The 16,944-nt window shown below is 40.8% G+C and overlaps 1 protein-coding gene across 1 annotated transcript in view; it reads left to right on the forward strand.

Annotated features, from left to right (window-relative positions):
- Positions 1–16,944, forward strand: part of pcnx1 (pecanex 1) — an 86,811-nt gene that overhangs the window by 10,533 nt on the left and 59,334 nt on the right. Inside the window, exons 3-6 of the mRNA XM_041812270.1 lie at positions 223–328; positions 5,106–5,142; positions 9,599–9,664; positions 12,364–14,091. Coding sequence (XP_041668204.1) covers positions 223–328; positions 5,106–5,142; positions 9,599–9,664; positions 12,364–14,091 — 1,937 coding nt within the window. The remainder of the gene's footprint in view (positions 1–222; positions 329–5,105; positions 5,143–9,598; positions 9,665–12,363; positions 14,092–16,944) is intronic.

Consider the following 16,944-nt stretch of genomic DNA (forward strand, 5'->3'; position numbering starts at 1 on the left):
ATATAGGCCTGGAGGAAATCTGCATGGATGCTTTCGTCTGTCCTTAGCTGATTCTTAAAAACCCATGCAAGTCATGAGTTTGGGCATTTTATATATTATTGCAGTGTTTGTTGCACCTTACAAGGCTGCACTTTTTACTCTATATAATTCATTTAGATTTAGAGAAACGACTTTATTGCACACATGTGATGATGGTTAAAGTGTGTTGGTGTGTCTTTCTAGGGATCCTGGAGGGGGTATAGAGATGGCAGACTTCATAAGACAAGAGACTCCTCCTGTAGACTGCAGCTCCAGGAACTCTTACATCGGGATGGAGTCCAACCAACAGGTAGACAGAGCACTGCTCATGTTGAATATACAGTGCTTAACAAATGTATTAAACCACCCTAACCCTAACCAAAGTAAGGTTTATGCCACAGCTGCCCTAAATTAACAGCATTGGTAATTACCAAAATCATTTTTTTTGTTGCTGCAATGGTTAATGCACCAATATGTAGAAGCTCTTTAACCCAAATGATATTTTTAATGCTAAAATAAAATTATTATTGTTATCCATGAATTTACTGATTTACAAAAAACTGAAAAATAGTAAAGCACATTATTATTTCTTGATTAATATGTCAAATTATAGTTATTTACTTGCATTCCTGAACAGAAAAATTAGTTTTAGTTTTAGTGGTTGAATGTTATGGTATGATTAATTTCCGACTTCTCAGAGAAGCCTAGTGAGCCGGCTCAAATTTGGATGAATTCACTTTGAAATTCCTCATTCCTGTTGAAAAATGGTAAAACGGGGAAAGCTCACTGAAAATGAAAGAGTCCGCATTAAAGCACTGCATGATGCTGGATGGTCTTTGAGACAAATATGACAGTTGGACCCTGTAAAGTGAAATCCAAAGTGTTTGTCTTAACACTCTAGAAATGTTGGAATCTGGTTGCTGTAAACATGTGAAAACTCTGAGATCTACATGAGACTGAATTCTGGATTTAGGCCATTTCATCTCTTTCCTGGCATGGTTTCATGTGGGCGGGGCCAATATGTGGGCTCACGATGTCATGAGCCCACAGTCGAAAATGACCACACCCCTCTAACCCTACAATATTGTGGAAGGAAACAGTCACCTGGAGCAGGGACTTCTGGGTTCATTTTGTGCCAAGGAATTCAGTTTTGTACTCTTGTACCCTTCTATAAAGTTCATGTTTCATTGCAAAGTTATAGTTATGCATGTTTTGTTTATTGGTTCATGTTTTTAGGGGAAAATATTTTTCCAAATATGACACCATGAGTGTGGGGGTTAATGCTGCAGACTACCCGTGTCCTGAGTGTGTGTGGCTTCAGCTCATTCAACAGACACGCCCACCATCCTGGAGCAGATTTTACTGCCTCATTTTTCATGATTTGATGCTTAATTTTATAAACTTGGAGATGCTTTATGTGACTGAAATTTGACCTGGGGGTTCATTGCACAGTGATCTATCATACGACAAACCTAAAAACAGATTTATTTTTACTTTACAGGGTCTTTAAGCACTGTATATTCTACTGTTCTTTGGTGAATGCAGCTTGAGCCTGATTACAAGACCAAACTCTTTTTCCACTTCTAATTTTGAAAAGAGAAGGCAAAAATGGGGAAATATTACAGCTAATCTTACTTTTTATCTGCAAATTTTTAATGAATGACAGCTGCTATGCAGCAGAATTTGCTTATCTAAATGAATTTGACACCCCAAAAGGCACCAGTATTTGCATGTTGATTAGTGAATTAACTAACCAACACAGTTCTGCTCTGAAGGAGTGAAATCCTCGGTAAGACACAAATGAGTAGTCAAACAAAGCAGCACATTTTTAGCCTTTATAGTTTTAGTCGATTAAAACTCAAAAACATTTCAGTGCAGTATCAGGTGGCTTTCACACTGGGGGCTCGTCCCTGATCCAAGTGCACTTCAGCCCAAAGTCCGGTTCATTATGGTCACTGTGAATCCAAGGGGTTGCTGTTGCTGGGCAACCAGAGCAGCTGGCAGCAAGAGAGATGCACTCTTGAGTTATATCTTGTAGTGTTTTTCCCAATTAAATTGACAACATATGTTGAAACTTATGAAAACAAAGAAAATGTATGGTCCAGGACACCTTTGAGAGAAAGAACGGGAAATTTCCATCAAGAAAAGCCCGAAAAGGTGTCTGTCTATGATACATTCATGCTCTATAAACAGTAGGCATCAGCTAATCCAGTTTAAGGTTGTTCATCGTCTGCATTATTCCAAAGTTAGACTGCATAAATTTTATCCGTCAATTTCACCACTGTGTGACAGGTGTAAAGTGTCACAGGGAACACTGTCTCATACATTTTGGTTTTGCTCATCATTAACAGCATTCTGGTCTAAAATATTTGACTGGTATTCAAAAGCTTACAACAGACTTCTCAAACCAGAATGTGGACTTGCCATCTTTGGCCACTCAAGCTCAACTAAAGGACTTCCAAATTCCTTGAAACTGGCACTAATTCTGGGAATGACTGTGGCCAAGAGACTCATTCTTGGTGACTGGAAATCCCCCTCTCCACCTTCTTTTCAGAGGTGGGTTTCTGGTATGTTGTCAGTCATACAGACGGAGAGACTCAGATTTTTAAGGACTGACTTGATGAAAACTTTTTCTGCTATCTGGGATCCATTTCTTGTCCACTTGGACAAGGTCAGTTTGGGATGAAAATGGTCTTCATGTAAAGATATTTTATCTCCACATTATGTTATCATTTTTACATGTACCTATTACTCTCTGCCTCAAAAAATTTGATGCACAGCATTTGGAATTGCATTATATAATTCGTAGCTTTGCACATTGTTTTATTGGTAACTGAATGTCTGAGCCCTGTTGTTTGTCTCTTTTTTTATTTTTCTTGTTAAAATTGAAAAATTACAAATAAAATATATTTAAAAAAAAAGAAAGAAAAAGAAAAGCCCGAAAAGGTTAAAAAAAGACCTCGGTCTCAACTACAACCCCTGGCTAAGCTAACAACAACTGCCAGTAACTGCAACGGGACACTGATCAACAGGAGACTACTGAATGTTGCTTATTAAGGTAGCATTGGACGGTGCGTGTGAACGCAGCAGCCTGGCGCTCCATCGCCAGCAGCAAAACAAAGTCCTACACTTACACCAGAACTTACAGCGGGCCCACGGAGTTTATATCTCTCCCGACGGAGATTATCTGGAGAATGGGGCACTCGGAGACTGACGGGAGGAAGACGCGGAACAGCACAACACCTACAGCCAGTGGGAAGGAGGCAGAGACAGCTTTGTGTGAGAAGGCAGAAGTGGGGCAAACAAGCCAGGCTGCAGGCTAGGCTAAGAGTGGCCCAACATAAACCTGCCCTACTGAGCGTCTTTCTCCCGGGTGGACGACTGTTTGCTGCTAAAGTGGGGACTGCCAGACGTAATTTCGTTGTGTGTTTTACGACACAGTGACAGTAATCTACTATCTATCTATCTTTAAAGAGGAGAGGGAGATTTATAAAGAAGAGGAGAGAGAAAGAAGCAATATGAGAGAAAAGAAATATACAGGAATAGAGGAGGGAGATGCAGAATGAGACAAGAGGAAGATGCAGATAAAATAAGAGAGCCATGTAGATAAAGGTAAGGAAAAGGGGGCGATGCAGATAAAGAGAAGAGGGAGATGCATAAAGAAAAGGAGGAAGATGCAAGAGAGTCAAAAAATAAAGGTAAGGAATAGAGGAGGGGGATGCTGAATGAGACAAAAGGAAGATGCAGATAAAATAAGAGAGCGATGCAGATAAAGAGATGGTGGAGATGCAAAAAGAAGAGGAGGAAGGTGCAATACGAGAGAAGAGAAAGATGCAGGAGCAGAGGAGGGAGATGCAGATAAAATAAGAGACTGATGCAGATAAATAGAAGAGGATGCTTCAGAAAAAGAAAAGAGGGGGGATGCAGATGAGAAGAAGAAGATGCAAAAATTTCATGCAACATGAAGATTTGTGACAGGATGTATTCTCCGTATTCAGATTTTTTTTTTAACATTAAATGGTCCATAAAATGCAGTAGACAAAGTCAGCAGGTACAAAATGTATCTGTTTTTGTAAAACCTTCTACTGCAGTGAAATGATTTGAACTGTCATATTGATGAGTGCATGTTCTGTCAGTAACAACACAAGCAATGATTTAGTTTGAAAAGTGTCTGAAAACATAATTAACATTCACTTCAATGCAAAATATCAAATTGCTCTCATTAAGGGGGTAGCTAAGTTGTTTTTTCCACCCATTCTTGACCCTTCTCACATACTGTACCAGCTCCAACCAAGGAGATCAATCTTGATTTACACTTAACATATATGAGACTGTACTATAGTGTTGTAGTGACATGGATCCTGAGGTTGTTATTCAGTTATGGATGTTGTTTGGATTCATTATTGTGCACACTGAAGTACATCTGAGTCGTTCAAAACATTCACATGTTAAATTAACAAGCAGCTGTTGTTCAAGTTGCTGCTTTTGATAGCAAGTGATAAATAAAGGCTCATTAAATCAGTGTTACCCACTTCTGGGAGCCGTTGTTTAGACTTCCCAAAAACAAGCATCATCTGTTGAGTCCTGACAGCTTCTAGCACCCATCTGAGGTGAAAATATAGTAACTAAAAGTCAGCTGTGTGTGTGTTTGTCTATAAAAAGGGTTTCACTCATTAGTTATGATCCCCACAAAGCTGGCTGTCAGCTGATACCTCCTTCAGTATTCAAAGTTATTTAGCCGTTTTACTGCGAGATATATTTAAGCTCTGGATGCCCACGGGGGGTCTGTGCTGTGCATCTTTGTACTGTGTGTCCTTGAGTCTTTAATCAGCCAGCATGTTCTGCTCAGCTGCCGAGTACCAAGGAGGAAGGGAAGCCAAAACTTTCCTCAGTGATGACAGCGAGTGAATGCCAGCTGTTTGTAGCACACAAACCGGGTCTCACTTTGGATCTTGTTTTCTCTGATGATCACAAGCCTCGCCAGTTTGCCTTTTTTGAGTGTTTGCTTTTTATCCTGAATGCATTTCCCAAGAAAAGACAAATTGCTTGACTTTCATTTTGTTTTTGTTTTTTTTTTTTAATTCCAGATAACATCCACCCATGGGAGAGCAGCAGTAGCCAAAGGTAACTATGACTACCTTTAATGTATTCTTATTTCATCTAAAACATGACATCTCCTGTGCTTGTCCTTCAGAATCCCTGTGTTTTTGAGCAGGCAGCGTGTTTTTCTGCTGGATCTAGATGACTCAAAGATACTGTTTAGCTTGCTTAAGAAGACTGCCGACAGCCGAGAAAAAAGTGATGTAGTGGCTGCAACATAATCTTTGGTGGCAAATGCGCCTTATCAAACTACCTCCCAAAAACGTCCTAATACTGGTGCTGACAGGTTTTTATTCTTAGTAGAGACAACTTTAATGGAAGGGTCCTAGCAGACAGACCTCAGTGTTCTGGAGATACAAATATATTCTTTTATCAAGAAACAGACAGACTGGATACAACCCCAATTCCAAAAAAGTTTGGGCGCTGTTTAAAATGTAACTAAAAAAAGAACTCAGTGATTGTTAAATCTCCTAAACCAATATTTTATCCACAATAGAAAATAAACAACATATCAGATGTTAAAACTGAGACATTTTACTATTTACTTTACTTCACTTTTTGGAATTTGATGGCAGCAGCACATCTTAAAAAAGTAGGAACATATGAAGGACCAAACCTGACAAAATTAAAAATAAATAAATAAAAACAAAAGTAAAGAATGAAAAAATAAAATTCAAAAATTAAATACAAAAAATAAGTATAAATGGAAATAAATAAAAAATAAAAATACATACATGAATAAATATATAAAAGTAAAAATAAATACAAAAGTAAAAAAATAAGACTCAAAAATTAAATATAAATTAATAAATAAAGGTGGAAATAAATTTAAAAAATATATAAAAATAGAAATAAATATCAATAAATAAATAAAAGTGCTCTCCTCTCACATTTATTTATTTCATGCTGCAGAAGTTCCAAGGCACACTTCGGACTACCCCCTCATTTAAATAACATTTCCTAATGCATTTCATGCTGACAGTGTCTGCAGCATAAAAATAAATAAATCTGAGAGCAGAGCACTGTTATTTATATATTGATATTTAATTCTATTTATATATTTATTTCGTGTTTATTTCCACTTTTATTTATATTTATTTTTTGAGTCTTATTTTTTTTTTGTATTTATTTTTACTTTATGTATATATATATATATATATATATATATATATATATATATATATATATATATATTTATTTATTTATTTATTTATTTATATATATATATATATATATATATATATATATATATATATAAATATATATATATATATGTATATTTATGTATATATTTTTATTTATTTAATTTATATTTGGGGGTTTTTTGTATTTAATTTTTGAATTTTATTTTTTTCATTCTTTATTTTTGTTTTTATTTTTTACTTTTATTTATCTATTTAGTTATTTATTTATTTTTGTTTTTGGCAGGTTTGGTCCTCCATAGGAACAGAGCTTGGTTTACCTTTTAAAAACAGCCTGAAACGGTCTGAGGAGACCAGCTACTGGAGTTTTGGGAGAGGAATGTTGTCCCATTCTTGTCTAATGTAGGAATCAAGCTGCTCAACAGTCCTGTATCTTCTTTGCTGGATTTTTTATTTATGATGCTCCAAATGTTTTCTACTAGCAAAAGGTCTGGACTGCAGGCAGACTAGTTCAGGACCTGGACTTTTCTACTGTAAAGCCATGCTGTTGTGATGGATGTGGTATGTGGTTTAGCATCGTCTTGCTGAAATAGTCAAGGCCTTCCCTGACAGAGACGTTGTCCGGATGGGAGCATATGTTGCTCTAAAACCTCTCTCTACTTTTCAGCATTGATAGTTCCTTTTCAGATGTTAGAGCTGCCCACGCCATAGGCACTAATGCAACCCCATACCATCAGAGATGCAGGCTTTAGAACTGAGTCAGGAGAACAAGCTGGATGCTCAGATTTTCATTTTGCCTCAGTCCATTTTAAATGAGCTTTGGTCCAGAGAAGACGGTGGCATTTCTGGATCCTGTTCATGTATGACTCCTTGTTTGCATGATTCAGCTTAAACTATCATTTGTGGATGACATGGTGAACTATGCTGACAGACGATGATTTCTGGACGTGTTCCTGAGCACATGCAGTGATTTCCAGTGCAGAATAATGCTTTTTTAAATGCAGTGACCCCTGAGGGCCCCAAGTTTATAAGCATCCAATATTGACCTTTGGCCTTGTCCTTCGCTCGCATTCTCCAGATTCTCTGAATCTATAGCTGATATTACAGACTAGGGGTCATCAACTCCGTTTTCACAAGGGCCAGCTTCTCTTGACTGAAGCTGTGGGAGTGGACATTGAAATAAACAGAAATAATATTTTTTCTAATTAACACACTATTTAAAAAAATAATTCCAGGGCCGGTAGTCGAGTGGTTAAGGCGCACACCATGTACACTGGCAGCCCGGGTTCGGATCCAGTCTGAGGCCCTTTGCTGCATGTCTCTCCCCCACTCTCGTCCCTGTTTTGGAGTCTATCCACTGTCCTCCTCTATCCAATAAAGGCACAAAAAGGCCCAAAAACAAATCTTAAAAAAAAAATTCCTTCCAAAATGGATGGAGCTTTAAGCCTTTAACAGATCACCTATACTGCAGCCAGCCACAAGGGGGCGATTGAGATATTTGAGCTACATACTTCTGGAGCCCTCTTGATGACTATCACTGAGTCTGATGCTAATATTCTTTATCGTTACTTGCCAAAAACACACGCAGGAAACAGATCTTCTGTGAACATTCTCAGAGGGGGAAAACTGCACTCTCAGTTGGACAATTGATACAAAAAACTGCAACTTTACTCAAGATAACAGTAATAAGTATATGTTTACCATCCCAAATTACAGAAGTATGAGTGTGCTAAATAGTAGTGGGCCAAATGGGAGGCCCGGGGGTTCTGATGTGGCCCCCAGGCCTCCAGTTGATGATCACTGTTATAGACTAGATGGTGGGATATTTAAACTTCACAATTTGTGTTGAGTAATTTTTTTCTGAAATTGTTCCACAATTTTTGGACACAGTTTTTTGCTGATTGGTGAACCTCTGCATGTCTTTACTTCTGAAAGACTCTACTTCTCTAAAATGCTCCATTTATACCCAGTCATGTCACCGATCTGTTGCCAGTTAACCTTATTAGTTGCAAAATGCTCCTCCTGCTTTTTCATTAGTACCACTTACTTTTCTAACCTTCTGTTGCCCTGTCTCTTTGAGATGTGCTGCTGCCATCAAATTTCAAAATAACCTAATATTTTTCATGAATGGTAAAATGTCTCAGTTTCAATATCTGATATGTTGTTTATGTTCTATTGACAACACATGGGTTTATCAGATTTGACAATCATTGCATTCTGTTTTTATTTACATTTTTCGCAATGACACAACTTTTATGGAATTGGGGTGGAAGGACATTCATGGTCTTACCACTGAGGACAGATGATGATGTCCTGACTGTTTTAACCAGGCCCAGAGTATTTATTCCCTTTCTTTGTTGAGACTATTAACATGTTAGTACCTAGTAGGATCTTATGGTGAAACCAGTGGAGATGCACAGCCCTACTCTCTGTCTTGTTACTCTAAGCTATAGTAGTTAATCCAGTGCCAGAGTTTTCAAAACAACAACAAAGATTGCAGATATAGCAAAGTAACTTAAGCAAAAAACCCAGACACATTTAGAAATGCAGATAGAAAGTGGAGAACACCAGATTTCCCCTTTCACTCTGGACAAAGAACTGACGTGTTGTGATTTTTTGAGTGACATGTGTGATGCATTCTCTCTCTGTGGCTTCACCACATCTCTGACCATAATCACCCAAGCTGCCAGGCGATGTTTTCTGACTCAGCATCCCTGTGACCTCAACAGTCACACCAAGCAGAGGCAGCTTCAGACAGGCGCTGCTGAGGTTGATAAAAAAAGAAAACAAAACAGATGCACTGTTGAGCTCAGTCATTCTCCAGGAAGTCTTGGCTGGAGCACTGAGAGGAGACTGTAAATGAAGTTGTAATTTTAGGTCTGTTGTAGTGAGTGTCAGAGCGAGGCGGCTGCATCTTCTGAATAATTCAGCGAGCCTGTTTCGTGCCATTCTAATTAGCCGACAGTTTGTGATGACAGGAAACGCTCTGAAGTGGGACAAGAGCTCTGCTGGGGTTTAGTGTGATAATCTGCTTCCCTTCACGGATTCTCTCCTCTTAGACTGTCCATCACAAACCCCCAGATGCTGCAGGGTTTAAGAATCAGTGCATTAAAGGGCTGAACAGTTGCACCTTTGTTTGGAAGTTATCTTGTGCCAGCCATCAGGGAAATACAGGAATCCATTCTGTTTGGTTGGTGAGCACCTGACAGAAGTTGTGATTCTGAGAAAAAGACAGGAATAACTGCATTTATGGTCTGTGGAGGTCAGTTTTGTCTGCTTGTAAATGCATTAATAATTGATTTGTAATGACTTCTCTCAATTGCTTCCCATCTTTGCAGGAGACGTGGGGAAGACATCAGACGACATCAGTTTGACTCTGGTGGAGAGCTGCAGCCATGATCATGGTAAACAGGACTCACATTAGGATCATAGATGTGCACGTGAGGATGCTGCCTGGCTATAACAGGAGAGATATGTCACACAGGATAGTCATGAATAGTCATGTGGAGACAAGGCCATCCATAAGGCGGTATAAAAGGGGAAAGCTTTTGGAGCCCAGCCAAACTAGGGGCCCATGGAGGTCAACAAAATCATGGTCTTTTGTAAAGTTAAGCTGTGATACCCATATTTTTTTATTTAACCTGAAAAATAACTACTCTTATCATTGAAACAAATCTCTTTTTAAAATCATTTGTGTAGTATGTAGCCTTCTTAAAAATGTAAATCTATTTTGTTTAAAAAGAAAAAAATAATTTAAATGGGTTAAAATGGAGAAAAATGAGTTTATAATGGCAAAAAATGGTGGAAAAGGTGGTGAAATTGGATCTTAAGGCAGAAATAGGTTAGAAGTGGCAAAAATAATATAAGAATGGCAAAAAATAACCGAAAAAAGGCAAAAATGGGTTACATTGGCAAAAATGGGCAGAAATATTGGTAAAAGGGAATTAAAAAGTGACTGAAAGTCTTTAAATTGGCAAAAATTGGTGGAAATCTGGTGAAATGGGAAGAAAAGTCGATATAAACTCCCAAAATAGTGCTAGCTGAGAAAGAAAAAATAGGCAGATATTGGCAGAAATAGGTCAAACTAGCAAAAATGGGCATATCCGCTAATTATGGCAATAGACAGTGTGGATGTTGCTGAAGTGTACGTTTTATCAGAACTTGACAACATTACTTCGTTAAAAGAAGAACAAAGGACAGCAGTGAGTTGTTTTCTTTTCAAAAACGACAAAAGTCATGTACTGACATGGTTCGCATTGTGCAGCTATCTAAGGAGTTTATTCGTCAGTAGCGGCTATGTAACATGTGTTGTTACTCTGATTGGCCTGTAAAGATGTGACAGACAGAATGTTCATCCAGTCACACTCCAAGTTATTTTTCAAAGGCTCTGCCCTTTCCCAAACGCCAACTATGGAGGGTTTCCCAGATAGATATGTGAAACAAATCCATCTGGCTTGTCAGGTTAGTGTTTTCCAGCAGAGAAGAAGAATTCATTTCCTGTTTCTAGCGCTAACATTTAGCATGGCTAAACGAAGAGAAATATAAAGCTTAACCAAATGGTATCAGATCAGTGCATAAACTTGTGTATTTGTCGATACCAGTACCTGTATTTTAACCCTTTACCTACTGAGGCTAAAACTGGCGATTTGGACATATTTTGTTATTATGACTGTAAAATAGTAAGGAAATGCACCAAGTCTGAGAGCTTTGGTCCCTTTTCCCAGGAGTACCTGAACTTGGCTTTTCAACATCTGGTTAATGATTATTGCACATTATATGGAATTGTCAGCAGTTTAAAAGAAGAAAAACACAAGAACAGATTTGTTTGTCATAGCTTTTATGAGAAGAAATTTTGTTATTGCTCATGAAGTTTTGATTGGATATTTGAAATGTGAACCTATACATGTTTACAACAATCACCAGTCATTTTTTGAGTCTAGGACTCTGGGTATGCAAAAGAGAATTATACTTGCTCTCCACACACCTCGGTTCAGAAGATGCATCCTCCAAATCCCTGTCCTCCTCTATGAACTGTAGCGGCTGTTTAACTGTTCTTGATGGCCTTCCCGATATTATAAATGTGTGTAATAAAACACAGACACACACAAATGTCACTATCTAACGCTATTTTTTTAAAAACAAAACACCACTCTCGCTCGCTCTCTTTTTACTCTCTCCCTTTATTCTCCTTTCTCACTCGTCTTCTGCCAAAGCTGCCATTTTTCGCGGTGCTGTTCGACATTACTGTAATATATATACTACACATCATATATTGTTGGAAAGCACAGATTCTCAGCTCTCTGTCAGCGTTGAAATTTTTTAAATTGGGCAAACCTTCAAGGAGTTACGGTGTTGAGAATCCATGTAGCTGTCTCTCCAGACTTCTGGTGTATTATTATGAATGCCCACGTCTTATGGTTGCGAGTACCGTAATGAACCATATATGTGCGCATGCCCACAATTGTCAGCTTTTCAACACAGTTGGAATTTTTCAAATCGGACAAACAGAGGTGTGGTAATAATACTCCAGACATATAAAACACATCACCGGCGCTGGCTCCGTAGGTAAAGGGTTAAGCAGTATCTGACGTATTTCCAATATTGGTAACAGAATCGAAACAACTCTAGTTCCTTATCTCTCCTCTTGACAGTTTCTCAGTGCATGGTTTGTAGTCTGCTCTACTTTTTTCATCCTCATTTATGTTGAAATATCTGCAAACTGCAGACATGGCTCCAGCTCTGACCATATACTCACATACCCAGTACAGTATCTTCTGTGTTTCATGTGTACGAGTGCTCTGGCTCGGTATCAGCATCATTACCCAATACTGGTAGTGGTATCTGTGCATCCCTAATTTTAATCATAGATAGACCTTAGATTTATTTAGAGCTGTCCAAACCAAGGTAAGGTTTCTGTAGTATACTAAAACTTACTAACTAGCTAAAACTAAAATGTAAAAACCATTTTAGTTAACTGAAGCTAAATAAAGTAAGCTTTATGGAAAAAAAACAGGAACTAAGCTCTAGCATAAAACAGATCTTTGTCCTGCTACTGTCTGTTTTATTTCACCATTATCATGTGACTTTCTTTGTTTTCCTTCAGATTTGCTGTCAGACACAAAGATGTACTGCCTTGTTCCCAACGACTCCTTCGCCTCTTTGCAACCCTCCACCTCCTTGTGTCCTTCGGAGCTGTCCAGAGAGCCAGCTGATCTCTGTAACTCTGCTGCTTATCACTTCAGCCTGTCTCACTCCTCCTGTGACACAGAGCTCACCTCTCATGGATCCATACAATCTCAGACCTTTAGAAAAGAGCTCCGTTCTCGGGGCCTCCCTCGGACCTCCAGCTCTGCAGGTTCTGCCTTCCCCGATCCTTGTCTGCCTGACTTTGCTCTGTATCCTCCACCCAGGAGAGGTGGCCTGGACCCTGTTTGTGAGCTGGAAACCTCCAGACCTCACAGGACGGGGGCTGAGCGGTTGTACCAGCAGGATCCAGCTGTGCCCTCTACCTCGGGAATAGAGTGTTACCGGCACAAAGAAGCACGCAGGGTAGCCCGCTCAGCCTCCAGGGAGGCTGGGGAAGGTAGCTCAGGACTGTACCAGGTGGAGGTGAGTGGTGGTGGTGGTGGTGGTGGTGGTGGGGGGGGGAAGGGCTCTAGTGCAGGAGGAAAGTCCCAGGGAGGGGAGCGCAGTGCCGACAGCCTGAGGAGCCTAAGCACTCGCAGCAGCGGCTCCACTGAGAGCTACTGCAGCGGCACGGACAGGGACACCAACAGCACGGTCAGCAGCTTTCACAGCGAACAGACGAGCTCCACACACGTGGAGAGCCTGCTCTCTCTTTCAGGGGACGAACGTGCGCGGGACAGAGGAGACGCTGCCTCTGCTCCTGCAGACGGCAGGACTTTGAGCCTCAGTAGCATCAGCTCTCGAGGTCTTAACCTTCCTTCCAGGGAGGCCAATAAAAACCCTCACGCCAACGAGCTGACTGCTAAACTGCCTGCTGACACAGCGTCACCTGCAGCCCAGGAGCAGGTAGAACCCAGCAGGGTCCCTGAGGAGCCCGGCATCAGGACGAGCGCTGATGGCTCCACAGGTATAACGATCACAGAGGCGGAGCAGGTGAAAGATGACTCCAAACCAAAGTCAGCCAGCATTGTTCAGAGGACTTCTTCTCTATCCACGGGACGGAGCGGACGCCGGCGGACAGGCAAGAAAAGAGCGAGCAGCTTTGATGCCAGCCGGCACCGGGACTACCTTTCTTTGCGTGGTATGGCTAAGCCTTGTAGCGCTGTGTTTACTGGGGGTGGAGAGGAGGACTCCAGCGACCAGAGCGAACTCAGCTGTGCCTCCAGTCTCCACTCTGCCCACCACTTAAGCACAGACAGCTCATCTAGCAACACCTCCCGCTCCTGCCACTCACCAGAGGGCTACTACAGGGCCCTCAAAGCCAAGCACACTACAGCCTCCTCGTCCTCTTCCACAGTCAAAGCTGCTGCAGGACACGAGACAGGAGTACAAACCAGAGGGAAGCGGCGAACCTCTCGCCGAACCCCCAGCACAGGCAGTGCCAAAACGCATGCCAGAGTGTTGAGTTTGGACAGTGGGACAGCCGCCTGCCTTAACGATCCCAGCCGCCTCGGAGCTCCTGCTGGGCCTCGGCCCCTCACCACCTCCAAGTCGGACTTGGAAGCCAAAGAAGGGGAAGTCCTGGACGCTGCATCCCTGCTGGGTCGGGCCTCCCAGCTGGAATCAGTGACTCGCTCCAGAAACAGCCTGCCCAGCCAGGCAGCTTTCTCTGAGCCTCAGGAGGCCTCTGCTGCTTCACTGCGGGGTACGTACCACACACCGCTCTGACATACTCAACACAAAACACTCAGGCTGCCGTACTACCACTCTTTGATGACACGACTGCATTTTCAGTGAGTAGTAGAGTGTGCAATGCTTCTGAAGAACTGTGCTATCCACTTTTAGCAGCACTAAGAACATTATTTGTTCAAACATGCACTGTTATTTGTGAATTATCTGCAGTCTGATGGTACTTAGACAGCTACAGGCTCAGTGTTTCCCACAGATTAATGCTGTTCCTTAGGTTTAGAGGGGCCGCCATCTTTCAGTTATTTCAGACTGTAAAGCAATCACCTTATTCCCCCTTTAGTTATCATAATCCTTCTATCTACACATGTGCACACAGACTAGCACACTCCTGCATCTCTTCTCTCACAGCATCACAGCCCACTTCATTCCTTAAGTTTTTTTTGTGTGGCTTTTGCTAGTATTTATGAGCAGTATGAATGTTAAGGAGGCTCAAATACATTTCCTGTGTTTCGACATAGTTCACTCAATAATCTGATATCACATTATGAAGATGCATATTAGGGCTGAAGGATACTGGAAAAATGGACTTTGCATTTTAATATTTTTTCTTTTAGCAATATATATATGACATATTTTATTAAAAGGGGAAGTGTTTTGTACCTGCAGGAGACAAGAGCACCCTTTTTCCGAGCTGGTTCAGAGGCAGTGCTTAGCCATGCACCAGTTCTTTCTTCCACAGCCACAGAGCTGGCTCTGGAGCTGAAGAAACGGTTCCAGGGTGGAACCAAGTCCTTGTTAGACCATAGGAAAGAACCGGTTTACATTTGGGGTTGCTTGTACTCTGACATTTCTTCTCTGAAAAATTTACTGTTGCTGCTGCTGAGTTATACAAAAAAACCCTGTCTGAATTTTTACAGTTTAGCAGAGGCCTGTTGATCAGGGGGTCTCAACCTTTTCAGCCCAGAACCCCAAAAAATAAGGTACAAGAGACTATGGACCCCCTCTGTACCTGACAGTGAGCGAGACACAGTTGAACGCAAAAATGCACAATCAAGAACAGTCATGTGCAGACTTACAATTTAAGTTTTTTCAAACATTAGGCAAGGCAAGGTTATTTCTAGAGCGCCTTTCAGACACAAGGCAAGTCAGAGTGCTTCACAAGGGCACAGTAACTGGACAAAACAATTTAAAAGAGAACATTGCAAACAAGGTCATGTGATCAACAGATCAGCAGTTCATAAACACTACCATACACTTACATATGTGTAATTATGCAGATGTTCCAATGCATGTACCCAAGGGCTTGCAAATAAATGTGTGCAGATGTAAACACATATTTAGACATGTGCATGAAATGGTGTTAGAATGATTTTAGAATGATGTTAAAATGCTAAGATTTTTTAAGAAACAGTGCATATACTTTTATTAAAAAAAAATTGTGAAATACACAATTTACGAAGGAATCTGACAAGCCCATCACTGTGTCTTGCAACACAGAGAACCACTGCTATAGGTGAGTGTGGCTGGGAGGTATTGGCTGGAAAATTCAGCTGGACCAAAGCAGGAAGCCTCAGCCAGTTCAGGTTCAAAGATGATAGCAATAGAAAAGAAAATGAAAAGAAAAGTGGACTATTTAGAACAACAAAGACAAATTTGAAATTGTACAAAACCAGTCCATGGATCCTTATGGGTGCAGTCCTGTTTTTGGACTAAATATTCTTCTGGATTTAGATTGTGGGACTTTTTGTCATGCCGCAGGACTGTTTGAGATGGAATATTTAAATCAGGAGAGTACAGGAGAGCCTCTAATGGTGATCTGTGTCACTTATATTATTGTTTGTTTATTTGTAGCCTTGAAAATTAATCATGGCTGCTGTGGTGTTTTATCCTGGAATGGTTAACGTGGTCAGAATAGTGTTGTATAACATGTTTACAGTTTGTAAATAACTGCCATTGGTTCTCCCGGATTTTTAAGACAGTAAGTTGTTCAGCCCTAACGTGCATCATAACAGTCATCCTTAAATTCGTGGGGCAGCTAGCAGCTACAGAAAAACATTAAAATGAAGTCATGAGAAGCTTCAGTTTGAACATGAAACATCCCCAGCTCATTCTCTAAAATGATGGGAGGGACTCGTCCCTCTCTTTGTCTCTCTCTCCTCTCTTTCACCAGTGCTCACGTTGCTGACGATGCCATCATCACAGAAATGTTCAGTAATTATACTTTGGCAGGCGTGAATATCCCAGAGTACGGCCTATGTGTGGGAAACACTGAGGACTGTTTGGGTGGTTTTTGCATGCTCTGCAGGTTTTGAGTATTAAAGCAGAGACTGAATGATGCTCAGAGGTTTGATGAGAATACTAAAACTGGAAACCGTATCATATATCATGATCGCTTTACTGGAAAACAGCTTCATGGCCTGTAAGCCAGAGCATAAAAAAGTGACAGCGGTGCAACAGTTTCAGGTGACGTGGTCCAGATGTAAGGCTCAACTTCATTCTGAGTGTGTGTTTTTGTGTGTGTGGTGGCTAAAGAGATGCTCTCTGCCACTCTCCTTCATTGTCACCATGGTGAGTTTCCATGGAGTGACAATCCTGACCCCAGCATCGTGTTCCTTGTGTGGATCGGTATTAGCATGACAGCACAGTGTGTGCTTTGTGCTGAGGTTAGACAAACAGCAGCTCTCTTATTAGTGTCAGACACGCCGAGGCTGACGGGCATTCACCGACTCACATTCTTCAGACTCACAGGCTAATTAATGCTGTATATTTTACCCTGCTCTCGTCCGTCTGCTTGTTATTCGGCCTTTGTGTGTTTTGGACTGTTTTCATGATACTCGATAGTTTCAGAGCTTCCTGGAGAGCACAGGTC

This window comes from Cheilinus undulatus, linkage group 18, assembly GCF_018320785.1.
Source record: "Cheilinus undulatus linkage group 18, ASM1832078v1, whole genome shotgun sequence".
Taxonomy (NCBI): domain Eukaryota; kingdom Metazoa; phylum Chordata; class Actinopteri; order Labriformes; family Labridae; genus Cheilinus; species Cheilinus undulatus.